General features: G+C 42.9%; 1 protein-coding gene across 1 annotated transcript in view; it reads right to left on the reverse strand.

The window, feature by feature from the left end:
• Nucleotides 1-6,623: 6,623 nt before the first annotated feature.
• Nucleotides 6,624-16,298, reverse strand: part of rap2aa (RAP2A, member of RAS oncogene family a) — a 12,216-nt gene continuing 2,541 nt past the window's right edge. Inside the window, exon 2 of the mRNA XM_031858609.1 lies at nucleotides 6,624-8,339. Coding sequence (XP_031714469.1) covers nucleotides 8,102-8,339 — 238 coding nt within the window. The 3' untranslated portion in view covers nucleotides 6,624-8,101. The remainder of the gene's footprint in view (nucleotides 8,340-16,298) is intronic.

Below are 16,298 nucleotides of genomic sequence, written 5' to 3' on the forward strand. Positions count from 1 at the left end.
AGCTGCAAAACAGCTGAAAGACTCTCTTTTCTTTTGCAGTATATAAAATGGCTTAGCTTAAATTCATATGTATTCTTGAGGTGCATGTTTCCCACAATGTGGTCCAGAGCAGAGAGGACACAAAGCCTGTGACGCTTGTTGGTGGCCTACAATACCACCCAAGACATTGCACTTTATTTCCGGGTCCACTGGAGGGTGCTTTGGCTTACCATGACGCATGAGTGATAGGCAGCAGGACCACGAGCCTGTACTAGGTCTTTAAAAGTTCAAACACGTGATAACATAAGATAATAAAGTAAATAGAAATCAAGTTTTCTCTCTCTTCCTCTCATGCAAAACCATCTCTGTAACAGGCAACAAGAGAGCTGTGATGCTAAACAACTTGTGGATTGTTCCGCAGTTGACTTGTGTGTCATGGGAAAACTGATGAAGAACACCATATACTTTACTAAATATTGTAACATGAAACAATATCAATAAATTGTGTCACTTTAAGGTAGATTTCTTTAACGTCTCTTTGTGGTGGTTTTGCATCTCTGTGGGGTTTTTGCCACACACCATGGAGATGTAGGGCCTATCCTCCTGAGCGTTCATTGATTTGTATACCCTGCTTCTCCTGTCCTTTTTTATGGATGGTGGCCTGGGGCTTTGGCTGGGACCGGTGCCTCCACATCGCCCACTCCTCCATGTATGTAGCTGCGTTCAACGACGGGGATAAAAGACAAGCAGTGCATTGGAAAGCTGGAACTGGTGTTTTTTTTCTTCTTCCTTGTCTCTATTTCATGTCTGCTGCTCGCCCACCTTCTCACTGGCAGGAAGAGAAGTCTCCTACGCTTTGGTGGTGTGGGACTGAAGACGGAGAAAATCACACTCAGGGTCTTGGCAGCTTCAGAGGCCCCCCTGGAGGCACTGATCTGGAACTGAGGCAAAGATGAACATTTCAGCAAGAGCGTGAAAACGAGTGAGAGCTGCAGCAAGAAAGAGAAAACAGGCAAGAGACAATGCTGTTCTGGATTTGTTATGTAAGCAATTAAGATGGTGTGCCATGTTCTTGGTGATCTCTTCACCATAGGGTGAATATTCTATTATAGTATATTATATGATATCAGTTCACCAGAATTTAGGCTTCCTGTTTCCTTCGACACTGTGTACTTGAGGTTAAGGGGTTCAAATGAATCCACCTCACAGCCCCATTAATCTGCCAGGGGGCCCCAAGAGCAAAAATGAGCTTCTGGGCCCCTGACCCACACTTCCTCCCACTCTCTGTGTATTGCCTTTCCATACTGGAATACAACCTTGCTGTTTGGTAAATTGAGTTAACATATCAATTCAGGAATGTGCAACATATAAGCACAGAACTTAAATAATTATGCTTCCATTTCAAGACAGGGCCTCAAGATCAGGTAGTAAATAAAAGAGTCACCTTAAGGCCCTTATCATAAAGGTTTATAAAGGGCACATAGTAAAACACAGTAATCTGGCTTTTGGGGCCCCTGGAGATTTTGGAGATTTTTGTACTTCTAATCAAGTAAAATGTTGACTGCAGGACAATAAAAGATCTGAGTACTTCTTCCACCACTCATCTCTTGGTCTTCAGCTGTCATGCAGATGGATCTGTTGACATGCCTGCTCAGTAGCTATTATATTTTCATTAATGGCACTTTTTTTAGCTATTTTCATCCACGACATAAAGGTGAAACATTTAACATAACATAATTCCTTGACCTTGTAAACACCAGTTTTAATTTGTCAAACAACTCTAGAGTGAAGAATTAAACTTAAAATGAATTGGAATTCTCTAATTTTTATATCATAAATTATTTAATTACTCTCTCTCTCTCTCTCTTTATATATATATATATATACATAGTATACATACACACACACACACACACACACACACACACACACACACACACACACACTGTATATATATATATATAATACAAATCCTCTTTTGATAAACCTTTAGAAGTCTGCATATAATCCAGTGGTCTATTCAACCTGACAGCCACCTGAAACATTTCCACACAATATCCTTCCCTCAGGGTGTATTCACCTTAAGAATGAATAGAAGATGGAAATGAGATTCCATTTCTATTTTAATCTCTGCAGCAGCAGCAGCTGCATCTCCTGCCCTGTCACCGTCTCCCACCAACTCTGAATACCAGGTCATTAAAGCCCAACCAAGCTAGACTTTTACATTTCTCCAACCCCCACTGTTCCAGTCAGTCTGGAGTGAGTCTGGACACACACACACACACACACACACACACACACACACACACATACTGACTCACTAACTACAGTCTAATTGCCTGTGCTTCTAGGTTTGGCTTACTTAAAACCATGCCAGCTCCTCTGTTTGAACTCCATCTGCAAATATACCCCATGCTTATATTTTATTAAAATTGATGCTTTGATAAAATGGACGAGGGCAGGCAGTGTGTGTGTGTGACAGTGTGTGTGTGACAGGATGTATGTATATAATTAACATTTATAATACACTTTATTTACATCTTGCTAAGGCAGGAATCTGAAATCAGCAACATTTGTATTCATTTTTATGTTGGTTGAATTTCATCCCTGATTAGTTTTTTTAACAGTCTTTGATTGCAGCGTGCACTCTTTACCCCAACAGCTCCCATGAGGCCATTTCCTCATCACTGTTTTCAAAACAAGACGGGGAAAGCGAGTCTCGGAGTTTAAAGGCCTCAAATGAGACCGACACTTGGGACCCCAAAATCTTCTTCACTAATTAGAGAGTCAATCGTTATCGTCAGCAGGTGCTGTTATCATGCTTGTGTTGAGACATTTTACATCTTGGTGCCTTTCCAGTGTTCGGCAACAGAAGCAACCCTGACATCCCTGAAGTGTTCGAGCAAGGTGGAGAGGGAATCTGTTTTGCACAGAGAACGACCATCCAAGGCTCACGAATGAGGCTTCCTCCTCTTAGACATCACCACCACAGAGCTCCTGCTGAGTCCTCCGCTTCTACAAAAGAAGGAAACCAGCAGGGGGGGAGCCTCATTACATGCTCTATTACTAAATATATACAAAGGCAGCAGGGTGACACCCAGTTTTATAACTGCCACATTTCTGTTTGCGTGGCTGGATGAGATCCTCTGCCTGACTCAGATGCTCATAAAAAACATTTTGTCAGTAGTAGTTTCAAGAATTCATTCGACATCCATATACATTACACATGGTTTATTGCTATAATCAGGACGGCACCTCCATTTGTTTTGGAGCTGCTCAAACCAGCTGGTCAGCCATCTTTGACACCTTCTCTTACATCTGTAGTAAGGAGATACGACCAGACCCAGGAGACACATTATTTGGAGTGTTTACACTAACAGGTGGAAATCTGCCAAACCAGCATTACCTGAACCTCTATCCCCACCTATCGCAGAGTGTTTGGCAGTTTTGTTTTTGGGTGTTGTTGCTTTGTTCTTTTGTATATGCAGCCTACGTCTAATCATGCATCGGGCTTAGTGTATTTCGTCGAGATGTGATGTTGATTGTTGTTATTTGTGGCATGTTGTGACGAGCAAATGCATATTGGCAAAGTTCAATAAAAAGATTCCAGAATAAAAAAAATAAAAAAGATTTAGTGGAGCTACAGTGTCTCGCCATGTTGCCTTGTGTTTTTCTTCTTCTGTTTGTTACCGTACAAGAAAACAGTCAGCCTGGGAATGTTTTGTCTTGTATCACGTGTAAGAATACACCAAATCCTTCAGCTGTTAATATAAATCCATGCAATTAGTACTCCAATTTATAATTTTAGAAGACTACACAATAGCGACAGATGGTCTGTGTGAGAACAATTTCACCACAATGGTGAAGAAGTAACTGCGACAAAAACAGAAATATCCATCAGAGTGATTCCGCATGAAACTGTGAGTTACTCACTGTCAGCTCTTCTCCATCCCCAAAGGGTTGCTCTTAAAATGTGCTTTTCTCTTTCCAGCTAATTCACCTGCAATGTGCATGCAGGAGGGAACGCTTTTGACCCCTAACAACTGGGAAAACTGACGACAGAAAGCACAAAGGAAGCAGGGACTGCTGAATAAATCTAGTGGAGTGAAGAGGAGTAGAAGTAGAAAGTAACATAGGATAGAAATACTCAAGTAATGTACTCTATACTACATATACGGACATTTTGAGATATCTGTTGCCACCCAAACACAAGTACTCTCTACTGGAAGAAATAATCTATATTTGCATATCTGGACACGTCTCATCCTCTCGTGATTTAGTTGAACTCAGCCTTTAGTGTCTGATAATGGCGACATGGATTATGACATAAACACATGTATCCAGTAGAGGAATTTGTCCTTGTTGTTTACACAGATCATCCCCCCCCACACACACACTCCTCTGTTACAGCTGCAAATTAGACTGTGAAATTGACAAATCATGTGTTACCATCTGGTTGCCATGACACCTATAGGCCCCTCTGACGCCCCCCCTCCGCACATCAACATTGTTTCCGATATAAAAAGGCACGAAACATCAGAGGGGGGGGGAGAGTGTGGGTTGAGAACAGCTCGGCTCTCTTCAGCGACGGTGACTTCAAACTGAGGTACGGCACAAGCAATCAGTGAATAACCCGTCACCATGTTCAGTGAGGAGCGTGCACGTCCTCTGGTGTTCACCATTAGGGCAGGGTGGATACCTTAAACGTGACCTGTTGTGCCTCATAGTGAAAATGTTCCCTCTGAATGTGTAATTTCTCCCTTTTCCATCTCACCCTATTGATTCCCACAATCCCTCTGTGCTGCACAGGTACAAAAGCCTAATTTCCACACATTTCAGCCCTCGTGTGGATTGCATTGAGACTTTAATGCTCCACTGATCAACGAGATGATTAAAGCAATTTAAAGGCTCCTTTGTTCAGTCAGAGCATTGGAATCTCTTTCATCCTCCAAACTGCTGAGCTGGCAGGGTATTCCTCTGCTCCTCCGGAGAACAGCCTCATGAACTCGCAGCCCCTGGATTAAAAGTGCACAGGGCAGACACGGCATTTTTTGTCGTGACCTGCTATATCCCCCACAGACACCCCAGGGACTGTGCTGCAGTCTGGCAGCAATGGGGATGGGGGTGGGGGTGGTGGCGTGACTCATGCAGCTCCCCCTCCTCTCATCTTGACATTTGACATACTGATGTAGAAGATCTCAGCTGGAACAAACACGTTGTGCTGTGTCACACACCTGCGATTTCTGTGCTTCTGAGCGCCTGGCTTACAGAACCGAGAACAGGTAACAATGAGTCAGCGCCTATTCAATCCATACGCCTACGCTGTGAAACTCAGGGGGTTGTTTTCAAGCTGATTTTATTTTTACTTTCCAGTCTGTTCCCCACTGGGTATTCAACATTTCACGGTGTCATTGTTTCCTTGAAAGTCCTTCTTTCTTCAACTTGAGAAAAAAGGTGAACTGGAGTGCAGTGACATTTTAAAAGGCCAAAGAGACAAAGCTCCACAAATTTGGCTGATTCCTGCAAAGCATTCGGTAATCCATTCTCATTAAACCTCTTTCACTGGACAACAAGAAAATTAAACTGCGTTTGACGATATGTTACCACAAACACAAATGATGCTGTCGAAGAGTGATGCCAGAGGGATTCTGGTTCCTAATGAACCCCACTGAGACGTCCCACCATCAGTTCCTTTAGCCCTCTGCCCTGTCTCATCAGGCTGGTTAAAGCACCTTGGCAAGCAAGAAAGCACAAAGAGATCCCACAGGCTCGCTCTGTACTAGCTCCACTGTAGGTGGTTGTTGACAAGCGCCTCAGAAGACATGCTGGCAGACAATTTCCCCCCGGATCTATTAACCGCCGATTCTCCCAACAGGCCACTTCCACTCCGCATCAGTAATTCAAAAATATCTAAAATGAGTTGGGAGGTGAACCAAGAAGAAAGGAGAACCCAAAACATGGAGGAGTCTGTCTTTTTTTATTTTGTTTTGTTGGAGCTGTGGTCACTGAGCTGCTAACAAAACAGTAGTTTTATGTTTAATACAAGCTATTGACAGGTATTACCCATTGCCTGAGATGCCAGAATAAAAGAGATCCAAACAGATGAAAGCACAGGTATGTTCCATGTGGAGTGCACAAAGTGTGTAACTTCCCTCCTTGTCCAATTAACAAGGAGAATAACAAACTACCAATAGCTGTCTTGACATATTCAACCCAGGCTGAGCCCTAAAGAAACCTCAGGTAGGAGCCATCAGACTCTGTAAAACCAAAAGCAGGATTCTTTGGCTGAGTCACGCTGGAGTGATGCATAAACAGCAGTGACTATGTTTGGACAAAATGTCTTTCTCGAGTTAGACTTTCTAATGAATATAAATACAAGCAACAAAACAGGGCTCATGTTGTAGCTCACAGCGGACTTATCAACATATATAATTCCTGTTTACATCCCCCAAATTAAGGGAACGCAGGGCATAATTATCCGCCAAAATCAAATGTGAGACTTGCATTATCAATATGTTTTGACAGGATTAAGGCTGTACAAACCCTTTACATCTCCTGATGTAAGAGAGTGGATACCAACCTGTTATACACAAAGAAGTTTACATCGTAATGATGTAGAATAACAAGTAGGAAAAGCACAGAAGAAGTGTTTAACGCACTTTTATTGTTTAGGTGTCAAATGTAACAGTGTCACCATTCAGAGAGGGAATAAAGAGTGAATGGTCACATAAAAAAATATAAAATCAACAATGAAAATGGTCACACGAGGAAAGTCTGGTTCCCGTGGCAGCACAGATGTACAGTCCAGACATGTATGTGTTTGGTTTGCACATTTCCACAGCCTATTTTTTTATCTCACACAATGAAGAGTCCTTTTTTTTTTGTTTACTAGCCATGCATACAGTTGACAGTTCCACATGTGTTGAGTCGGTGTCTTCACAGGAGCCGGCACTTTCAATACAAAATATGTACACTACCATTTATTATTGTTATTATCATCTTTGCCTTTGTTACTATGGATTTGAATACTCTGAGCACACACAGAATGGGATCAGGATGTGGAAACTCTGGAGCACCCCGTTTCATGTTGATCAGAGGAGAAAAATAATATGTAACGTATGACAAACGTTGGCATCTTCACTTCAAATGTCACCCATTCCTGAAAAAGGGTTCAGAGAGATCGTTGGTAGTGATATTCAAAAACTGAAAAAGATGAACTCTTTGTCCCATCAGGATGAAGCAGTTGGTTATATTACTACTCGGCAATCTGCTGTCAGAGTCTCCCGGGGGGGGGGGAGGGAATGAAACACCACACGATATGTTAAAGACTCTGCTATTGTATCTCAAAGTCAGGAAATAGGAAAGAGACGACTGCACCAATGTGTCAAGAGAGACGCTGACTTCTCTACCATTTTCTCTCCGTTCCTGTTGTAACGACAGAAAAAACAACAACAGATGTATAGGAAAATGGAGGTGCTTTCAGGTCACCTCTTTGATTCAGCCCTGTGATGAGTGGAACAAAACTCCAACCGTCAACGCACAAAATAAACTGGGAGAACAATTGTACATACTGTAAATCAAATACTGCTTATTATTTAAAACAACTGGATCCCAGAAACCTGTTATTGAATTTGTGTTTAGTAGCGACTTGTAAACCGAGTTGTAGTAACAAAAACAATACTTCTTTTGTAACAAAAGCAAGAGAAAACACATTTTTTACTCATTTATAACAAATGATAGAACCTAAAGAGTAAATATCCTAATCTGTGATTGTTCGCTGATGATTCCCCCGCGCCCCCCCCCTCAACTCAAAGGGATAAAGACAGAAGAGAGTAACATAAGGCGAGGGCATGTTCCTTTTCGTCGTTTGTCAACGTCTCCCGCGGCAAATTCCTGGCATTCCCTGTTCATCCTCACTCACATCTCTTTATTAATTATCATGTCACTGCTGATTTTATGCTCCGTGGAGTTAAAATCCATTGCGTTCAACCATGAATTTTTCTTCCGCCTAATTGGCATGTGCATGTGTGTGTGTGTGTGTGTGTGTCTCTCTGCTGCGGGTTGGTGTAGCTTCCTCTAAGTATACTTTTTGCCTGGCCCGGTCCTGGAGGCCCCCCCGGGGCTATTGTATATTGCAAGAGGAGCAGCAAGGGTCATCCTTGTCCGGCTGGGCGGCATAGTCCATCTGCCGAACGATCTCGGCGAACAGTTCGTCTACCATGGTTTTGCTCTTGGCCGAGGTCTCCATGAACGGGCAGCCCCACTCCTCGGCCAGGGCCTGGCCTTCGCTGGACGACACCTCCCTCTCGCTTTCCAGGTCCACCTTGTTCCCCACCAGGATCACGGGAACCTTCTCGTACCTGAGGACAGACACAGAGCCACATCGGGGTGTCAGACACAGATGTACACGGCCATAACTGATGCTGAGGAACTGTACGGAAGCAAATGAGTGAGTTTTTAGTGCCTTTATATTTTCACTGAACTTACAGTTTACAAAGACAAGCAATTAGGCTTTCAGAACATGGTGTTAGCACATGCCTAATGCTCAAAAAAGCTTTCATTTGCACCACTGATTAAAACCGTAACTACCTTAACTCCATTTAATGGAAACACTGGATGACTTAAGACAGCAGCTTTATTGATGCATCACATAGAACATCTGCACCTTTCTCTCTGTTCTTTATGCAGCACCGTTCATTTCAAGGTTAGCGTCGTCTCTGTGATCGATTGCTTCCAAGTTCGAATATAACTGAATAAACATTGACATATATTTTTCTGTTTATGTTTTAGTTGCTGCAAAGTGAAAGTGGTGATTTGATTGACAGTCATAAATACTGACTGTTGGACAGATGCCTCCAATAATGCCTTGACCTCAGCTCTCAGGCGCTTAATCATCACAACAGACAGAAAATGATGCGTCTGTAGAAAACGTCCATCGCTATCACATCGCACTACTACTGACAATACTACTAAGTATATTTTAGATTACTTCGAGGGACCCTGGCACACGCTCAGGGACTCATTTGTGTTTTCTGTCTGGCTCTTATCGCTCTTTTTCATCTGGGCCATCCTTATTGTAAGAGTACTTTGTTTATTGTTAACATGCAGTTAAAACTATCTTTTGCAGCATAAACTTACAATTTTTTAATGCATGAGGAAATGAAATCCACCTCCTGAAACTCAATTTAAACACGAGTGTTTCATTGAAAGAATCCAGATGTTTTGTTTCAGACACAATCTTTAAAAATAACTCAAAAGAGGAAAAGGCTTGAAAATAATATGATAAAGATATTTTTAGACAGTCATCTGTTTAGTTCAACCAGGAGAGATAAGTCAGATGAAGAAAAAAATAATCGTTTATTATAAACAGATGATATGTGATGATAAAGTCTTGACAGGCGCTTGGACTCTACAGGGAGATGTGTGATTGAGGAACGTCTGCCCTGAGCAGCTGCAAGATAAATCCCCCCTGTGGAGTCCAGACACTGGTGGTGGTGAATGATGAGGCTGATAGACTCGAGTTGATGAAGCTGATGAATCTGGGTGGAGGTTGAGGGGTGGAGGGGCGGTAACAGCAACATGAACGTACTGAAGGTAGAGAGACAACCATATTTAAAAGGAGACGGCAGTGAGATGATACGCTAACGATGTAATTGTGTCGCTATGCTATTGGATAGAAGAGACCAGCTGATCTAAACAGCTGATATCATGATTGACAGCCCCAAACAATGACAGCAAGGAAAATGTGAGTGAGCATGCGAGAGAGGAGTGAATGACAGATGTATGAGGACTAAACAACAGGCCCAGGCATGCAGAAGCATAATCCTCCTTACTGAACCTAAAATACACCTTTTTTTAAAAAGTGTTACTACTTTGATGTACAAATGGACTTCGACTGTGGGGGGAAGGTTTTCACATAAAGAACCAGCTGAACCTCAATGCCGCCCACCATGTCTAAAGCCTGACCCAGTAGAGGACAGAAGCGGGTAGTATAGAGCTCTGACTCCTGAGGGTAGGAAGTGGCCATAATCCTTTGAGCTCTGAACTCGCTGCCATGTTGCAAAATGTCGCTGTGGAGCCGGACTACTTAGTGGGACAGCGAGAGATCGTCACTTCAACCAATCAGGCCACTGCACTAGAAGGGACAGCTGTGGCAGTTTCACCGATATAATCTGTTTTGATATTGAGGAACATGGCGGGCCTCAGTACACATCAGATAAGAGAAAATATAAAGATCAGAAACATCACACAGCATATCATGCACAACCACATCCTTTGGTAGACAACAAGTTGTTATTTCTTTCATCCTTATCGGTGTGTGAGGCGCTTTCCATCTGTCGGACCCGTCGTTTGACTTTAAATGTCTCTGTTCACGATGCGGAACAACATCGTCAAATCTGATCTGGGAGTCGTGCACCCAAACCCCCCCCCCATCAACATCATTAGGGTTTTCAAAAGCTGCCCTCGCTCTATGAAATACACAAGCTTCTAAATTATTTATAGAAAAATAAAACCCCATCCTCATCCTTGCTTGCTATGGTAACAGGTATACAAGGAATTGACTAATGCTGGGGCGATTGGGGAGACTGCAGCCGGAGCAATGCTCAGAGGCCAGGGGGCTGCAGGTTTCAGCGTTAAATAAGCTTAAACTTTCAGAGAACACGGAGCCGACTTTGATCTACTCATGAATACTTCATCCAGAGTGAACTTTAATCTCAACTATCCCGTATTCTGTTCCCGGGATCGGCTCAGCAGCCGAGAGGAAACTACTAGTGCTGAAGTGACAATCTTAGAGGTGGGCTCGCTGCGTGACCGAGACCGTGATCGTGTTCTACGAGCCCCGAAGGCAACTTGAATGAAAAACTGCAGCTTGTGCTTCCCGACTTTAACATGCAGCGCGGTGCACAGGTCTCATTCACTGCATTCCTGGTGTCGATGAAAAAACCAAACCAAGGCCATTATTTTTCCTTCAGAACTATTTCGGACCACGTCTCGGTGGTGGTAGAGGCAGATCAGGCCTTGAACCTGAAATACCCGTTCCCACCGTCAGTAACAAACCCGAAACATAGTTGTGGGTAGCTGTATCCGATATTTTAGAAGTCACAGGGGTCTCAGTGGTAAGTTGGGCTACGGGTGCCATTTGGGTCCCTGTTCTGCCCCAGGCTGTGGTTTTGGCTCAAATCTCTTGCTGTAAATCTCTTATGGAGGCTAAGTCTTATACATCATGACGTCTTAAAATCAAAGAAACTTACAGCAGGAGGAATCCAAATCAAGTCAGTCTAATAAGGTGACATCAAACACTCAAGTTTGCAGTGTCTTTCTAAAAAAAAAAGGAAGAAGTACAACCATAATGGAGGACTTGACTTGGTCAGCCATATGCATGCTATGTAGCTCATTTCAGCCTCATCATAACGCAAGTGCAGCACAAAGACATCTGGTCCCAAAGGAGAGGGTCTATATATAGTCATAATAACAGAGGAGGAAACTGGCAGTGAGACAGCGGCTGCCACGGATCCCCGAGGCTCCCAGGGCCTCAACATAAAGGGTGTCGGCCAAAGGCTGGTCCGTAACACAGAACACACACGGAGCGGTTTACATGGTTCAGACATGAGCCTCAAAATGACAAATGAATAACCCGCTTGTGTTCGTGCCGTGACACAAACAACGTGTCACGGGTTATAGCTCTTCAGCTCGTGAGCTTGACGGGCGGCGCCCCCACGCTGCAGCTGTCTGACTGCAGACACCCAATTGGAGCTTTTCCCAGACACACTTTATCTATAATGCATGATGCGTCCTCTCACATGGGCTTCGCTGACGGACGGGCGAAGCCCAGCGGCATCAACAGTCTCTGGATTTGACTCTGGCCAGCACCGTCAGGAAACAGGCTGCGTGCTGGGCCTCCTCCCAGCGGCCCTTTTGTGGGGGGGCTCTTCAGTTTAGTTAGTTAGTTAGTAAAGAGACGTCAGCTGAGTCAGAGAGCAGCACTGAGCTCCTCTCTTCTGGCACATTTCATCGAGAATAGATATCTGGAAAATCTTTGGTAAACACGCCGCGGCAAGCACGTGCATTCTGCATGAAATGTTTTGGATTTTCAAGAAGACAATTTATGGGATACTACATGAACTCTATTTCCTCCCAAGGTTGTGAAAACAAATTACAAGCTTCCCCTTTCCTTCAAAAGATCTAATGCTATTCGCAGATGATGGAGACGCTGGCCAAGACATGTCAAAGCAGGGAAGATAAACGAGGAGAGTTTTGACAGACTGCACATGGCTCTCATCCGTGGATCTGAAGCAATAATACGGCGCACTGCTATCTCCCTGCGGTAATTATGTCGTCTGAGACAAATTCCTCCTATTACTGTACAAAGTACGTGACCTACAATCTGAAATGCAAAGTGCCGCTGCTGCATAGGAAATTTGTTCCGATTGCTTTTCCATAAAGAGGAATACGCTTTGAATAGTTCAGAGACTCATTCAGAAGTCTGATAATTATACATTTCACTGAGGGTATCATTCCAGTGTCGACACCATCAGCCCAATGTAGGAAGATCTCCACGTTTAAAATCACATACGACTGATATACAGTACAGGAATGTATGTTTATTGTCAGTTTGTTTGTTAATGTCTGATATCGGGCCGATACTGACTCCAGTAGCTGGATTGGGCATTGGTGACACAGTGGGTCCAATCTATTCAATTCATTTCTATATTTACGTCTGATTAAACATGCGTGTACTACATCATGCTTCAGCAGCGTGCCGGCAGGTCGCATAGCTGAGGGAGCTAAAAACAAGCATGTCAGCTTTTTGGAGGTATTTCAGGCTTTCTATGCCAACAAGTTCTACGGCTACGTGCAATATCTGCAAAGCCAATGTTTCAAAAGGGTGGCAATCAGTAGATTTATATTTGCAGGGAACTTTAAGAGGATTTTTAATTATTCGCTCACTGTATGACTTAACAACAATACAGCTATAAACCATGTATTTCTAGACAGCTTGTTGCCAGGCTGTTTTCATAATTGCTTGTTGTTTTTTTTCATCCATGTCAACAGCTTGTAAGTCTACTTCAGTTTTTCTTCTACAAGAATAGTTCAATGGCATTTTGTCACTAAGTAGCAAACACTGTTTGAGTGCAGTGCACAGTGTGATATCATCCTTACCCTTTGTGAGAAGCTTCGTGTTGAGTTTGTAGCATCAGTGAGACTCGTGTACAAGGTACAGTGTGAAACACTGCACACAAGCATACATGTACCGTGAGCAGTGTGCAAATTGACACGTCATCTTCCCGATTGCCTCGATAGTAACATTTTAGAAAGGGCTCTAAAATCATGAGACAATTATTTGTCTCTTGCAATTGTTACTAAAAAGCTTAATGCCCAGCAGCTGTCATTATGCGGACTGCAAAAACATGTATTCAAGCGCTCAGGCACAACCGCTTATCACGTCTTATCTCATATCACGGCTCCCTGTGACTTTGTGAGAGGACGGGTGCCTTGAGTGACACATTTAGTCAGTGTGCAGGAGAACCTGTCAGCCTCGCTGCTGGTCCGGCTGTTCGTGTCCTTCAATGGAGCCTCTGAGGCCGCTATACGGGCAGAAAGAGATGTTAATATTCTTTATCCTTTTGTTTACGGGGGGGATGGCTCAGTTTTTGTGCGGCTGGATGATAAACATGACTGACTTCCCAGCTGTTTATTTGTGCTGCTCAATTCACCACAGACTGCTGGAATTACCAGCTTAACCCTCTTCACTCAAAACAGAAGCAGTGCATTTCATTTCCCAAATAACTGACCATCATATTGGATGAGTGACATTATCGAAAAGGTTATTTTGCCCTGGATTTTCATGTTCTTGTTAACATGTTTTTGTTATTGCTGGCTAGTAAGCTAATAACACAAGTCTATAGCCATGCTAGCAGCTCTGTGAGGCTTTGAGCTAAATGCTAACCCTAGCATAGCAATTGCAAAAAAGTGGTGACTGACCGTAAATTGCTTTTAGAATTGCTGATAGTTGATGTGGGCTTCTTTCCATTTCTCTATAATTTTCCCTTTTAAACTCGTGCCACCCTCTCTTAAAGGGGCGGTGACTCTCAAAACAGAGCAGCAACTTGTTGGATATTTGAAAACCACCACGGTGTACAGCCATGAACACGTACTTTTGAAAGACAAGTCAACCGTTTAACAATCAGTGAACTTTAGCTCAGTTCTTTTGGCCCAGTTTTCACAATAGACAGATGAAAGAGGATCCTTCTGGGAGAGCTGGGACTCTGCTGCTGCTCCTTTTATTGATCTTGATCCTTTCAACCAGTTGGCACATGAACAAGCCTGGGAATGATAACTGCACAGTTTTGGTACAACGTTGAAGGCACACATGCAGTAGTTTATTACAGGCAGTAGCCTATTTCACCTCTTTCTTCTTCACCCTCATGTCACCTCTGTTTAAATGAACCGTTAACTCACCAATCCCCCATATATACCTAGTGTATATACTGCAGCTGGAGTTGGGAGTGATGAGGTCCCCAGCGAACACAGGCCTCAGTGTAATGACATGCACCCATGGCCTCTGTGCTGAAGCCACTGACTGCAGGCACTGATGGACGCTGACAGGGTTCAGAGTGAGAGCGACGCACAGCGGCCCCTCTGACCTGAGCGAACAGCGATACGCTCGCGACAGGTCACCGGTGTTTTGGCAGCGAGGAGGGACAGACGGGCCAGAGGGGCAGTGGTACAGTGTGATGTTCAGGAGCACCGACGGCTGAGGTTAGCATTACAAAATTAAATTTCAATAGTTCAATTAATTGATTATCAAAACAGTTGCTGATTATTTTTCTGTAGATTAGCTAATCAATAAATCAACATATTAGCTCTAAAATTCCCTTTTTCTGATGTCATGATTTTCTCTCATCGGCCTGTGATTTTGTCAACAGTGCACCCTTTCATGTCTCTAATGTCTCGTCCCATCTGGTCCTCTCTTACTGCATGCACTGATTTTCTACATTTCCCACAATGCCCTTCAACCAGTCCACAGAACATGTTGCATTTCAGCTGTGGTTTTAAGAGAGCAATAAGCAGGTATTTTATAGCAAACTATTAAAGCTGTTATCTAAAACTTAAAATGTCTGGATAAGAAAACAACACTGTAAAGAGGGAATCATTCAACATGTTTATGTACTGCTGCAAATATGTGAGTGCGTGTATTTCAGTTAAAGAACTAGTAATTATGAGACCCTTTTCTGCATTTAATAAACAAACATCTTCAGAAAAATACATAAATGTAGACAGCCATAGAAACTTTGTATTTAAAGTGCAGTACAATGATAATGTTATGACAGATCATTATGATTATAATCAGCCAATATCTGATCACAGATCACTACATTACTGGTGCTATACGGCTACAACTTGGCTTGCATCTAAACAGAAGGTCACACGTGTTGAGCAATGCGTTTCCAATAATTTACCTTTAATGTGCTAAATATAATCACAAGATAATGATGTGATTATGTGATTAATTTGATGTAATTATTTGCTTCGGCAACAAGAGAAACCATGACTGACACTGGTGATTATTGGTGGTGAAATGAGTTTTAGACATAAATACAGCATGTGGTTTTTGTATGGATCTTTGGTTGCTTTACAGTGTGCGGCCAATTTCACTGAGATGAGATCATATCAACTGAAAAAGGAAACGCAGCCTTTGTTTGTATCCTTGCAGCGAGTGTGAAGTCGCCTTAAATAACTGCCGTCAACAGACAGAAGCAAATATTTTATGTGTAGTTTTGAAAAGGCTTCAAACAAACGGCTTTAGTTTGTTCAGACCTCATCTGTAACACCCAGCTGAGTAAAGCAAACCCATTCTGATCTTTACACGAAATGTGTTGCCTTTGTAGTCTTTGCATGGCTAGAAGGAAATGATTTGATTCATCTCTTCTTTATAACAAACAAAGAGGATCTATGTGAATAAACAAAGAAATATGCATACTTGTATTCAGAACTCTGTCATATAGAATATGAACTAAAGACTACTCATGACCTGACATGTTTAACTCCACATCTTCAAACACAATCTAAAGTTTTACCTGAAGCACAGGACTCTGAAATGAACCACTGTGTAGGAGGAGGAGGAGCATGTGAAGTGTGATGTTTTCGCTTCAGAAAATAAATTGCGCTGTGACATCAGAGACCCAGTTAGTGTGAAATCACACACCAGCCTGGCTGCATCAGCACACATGTACACATTTACATATAAAGACAAACACACACTCATATTAAACACACACACACACACACACACACACACACACACACACACACACACA

The sequence above is a fragment of the Anarrhichthys ocellatus genome, unplaced genomic scaffold (assembly GCF_004355925.1).
Source record: "Anarrhichthys ocellatus isolate YVR2014 unplaced genomic scaffold, GSC_Weel_1.0 scaffold20, whole genome shotgun sequence".
Taxonomy (NCBI): Eukaryota; Metazoa; Chordata; class Actinopteri; order Perciformes; family Anarhichadidae; genus Anarrhichthys; species Anarrhichthys ocellatus.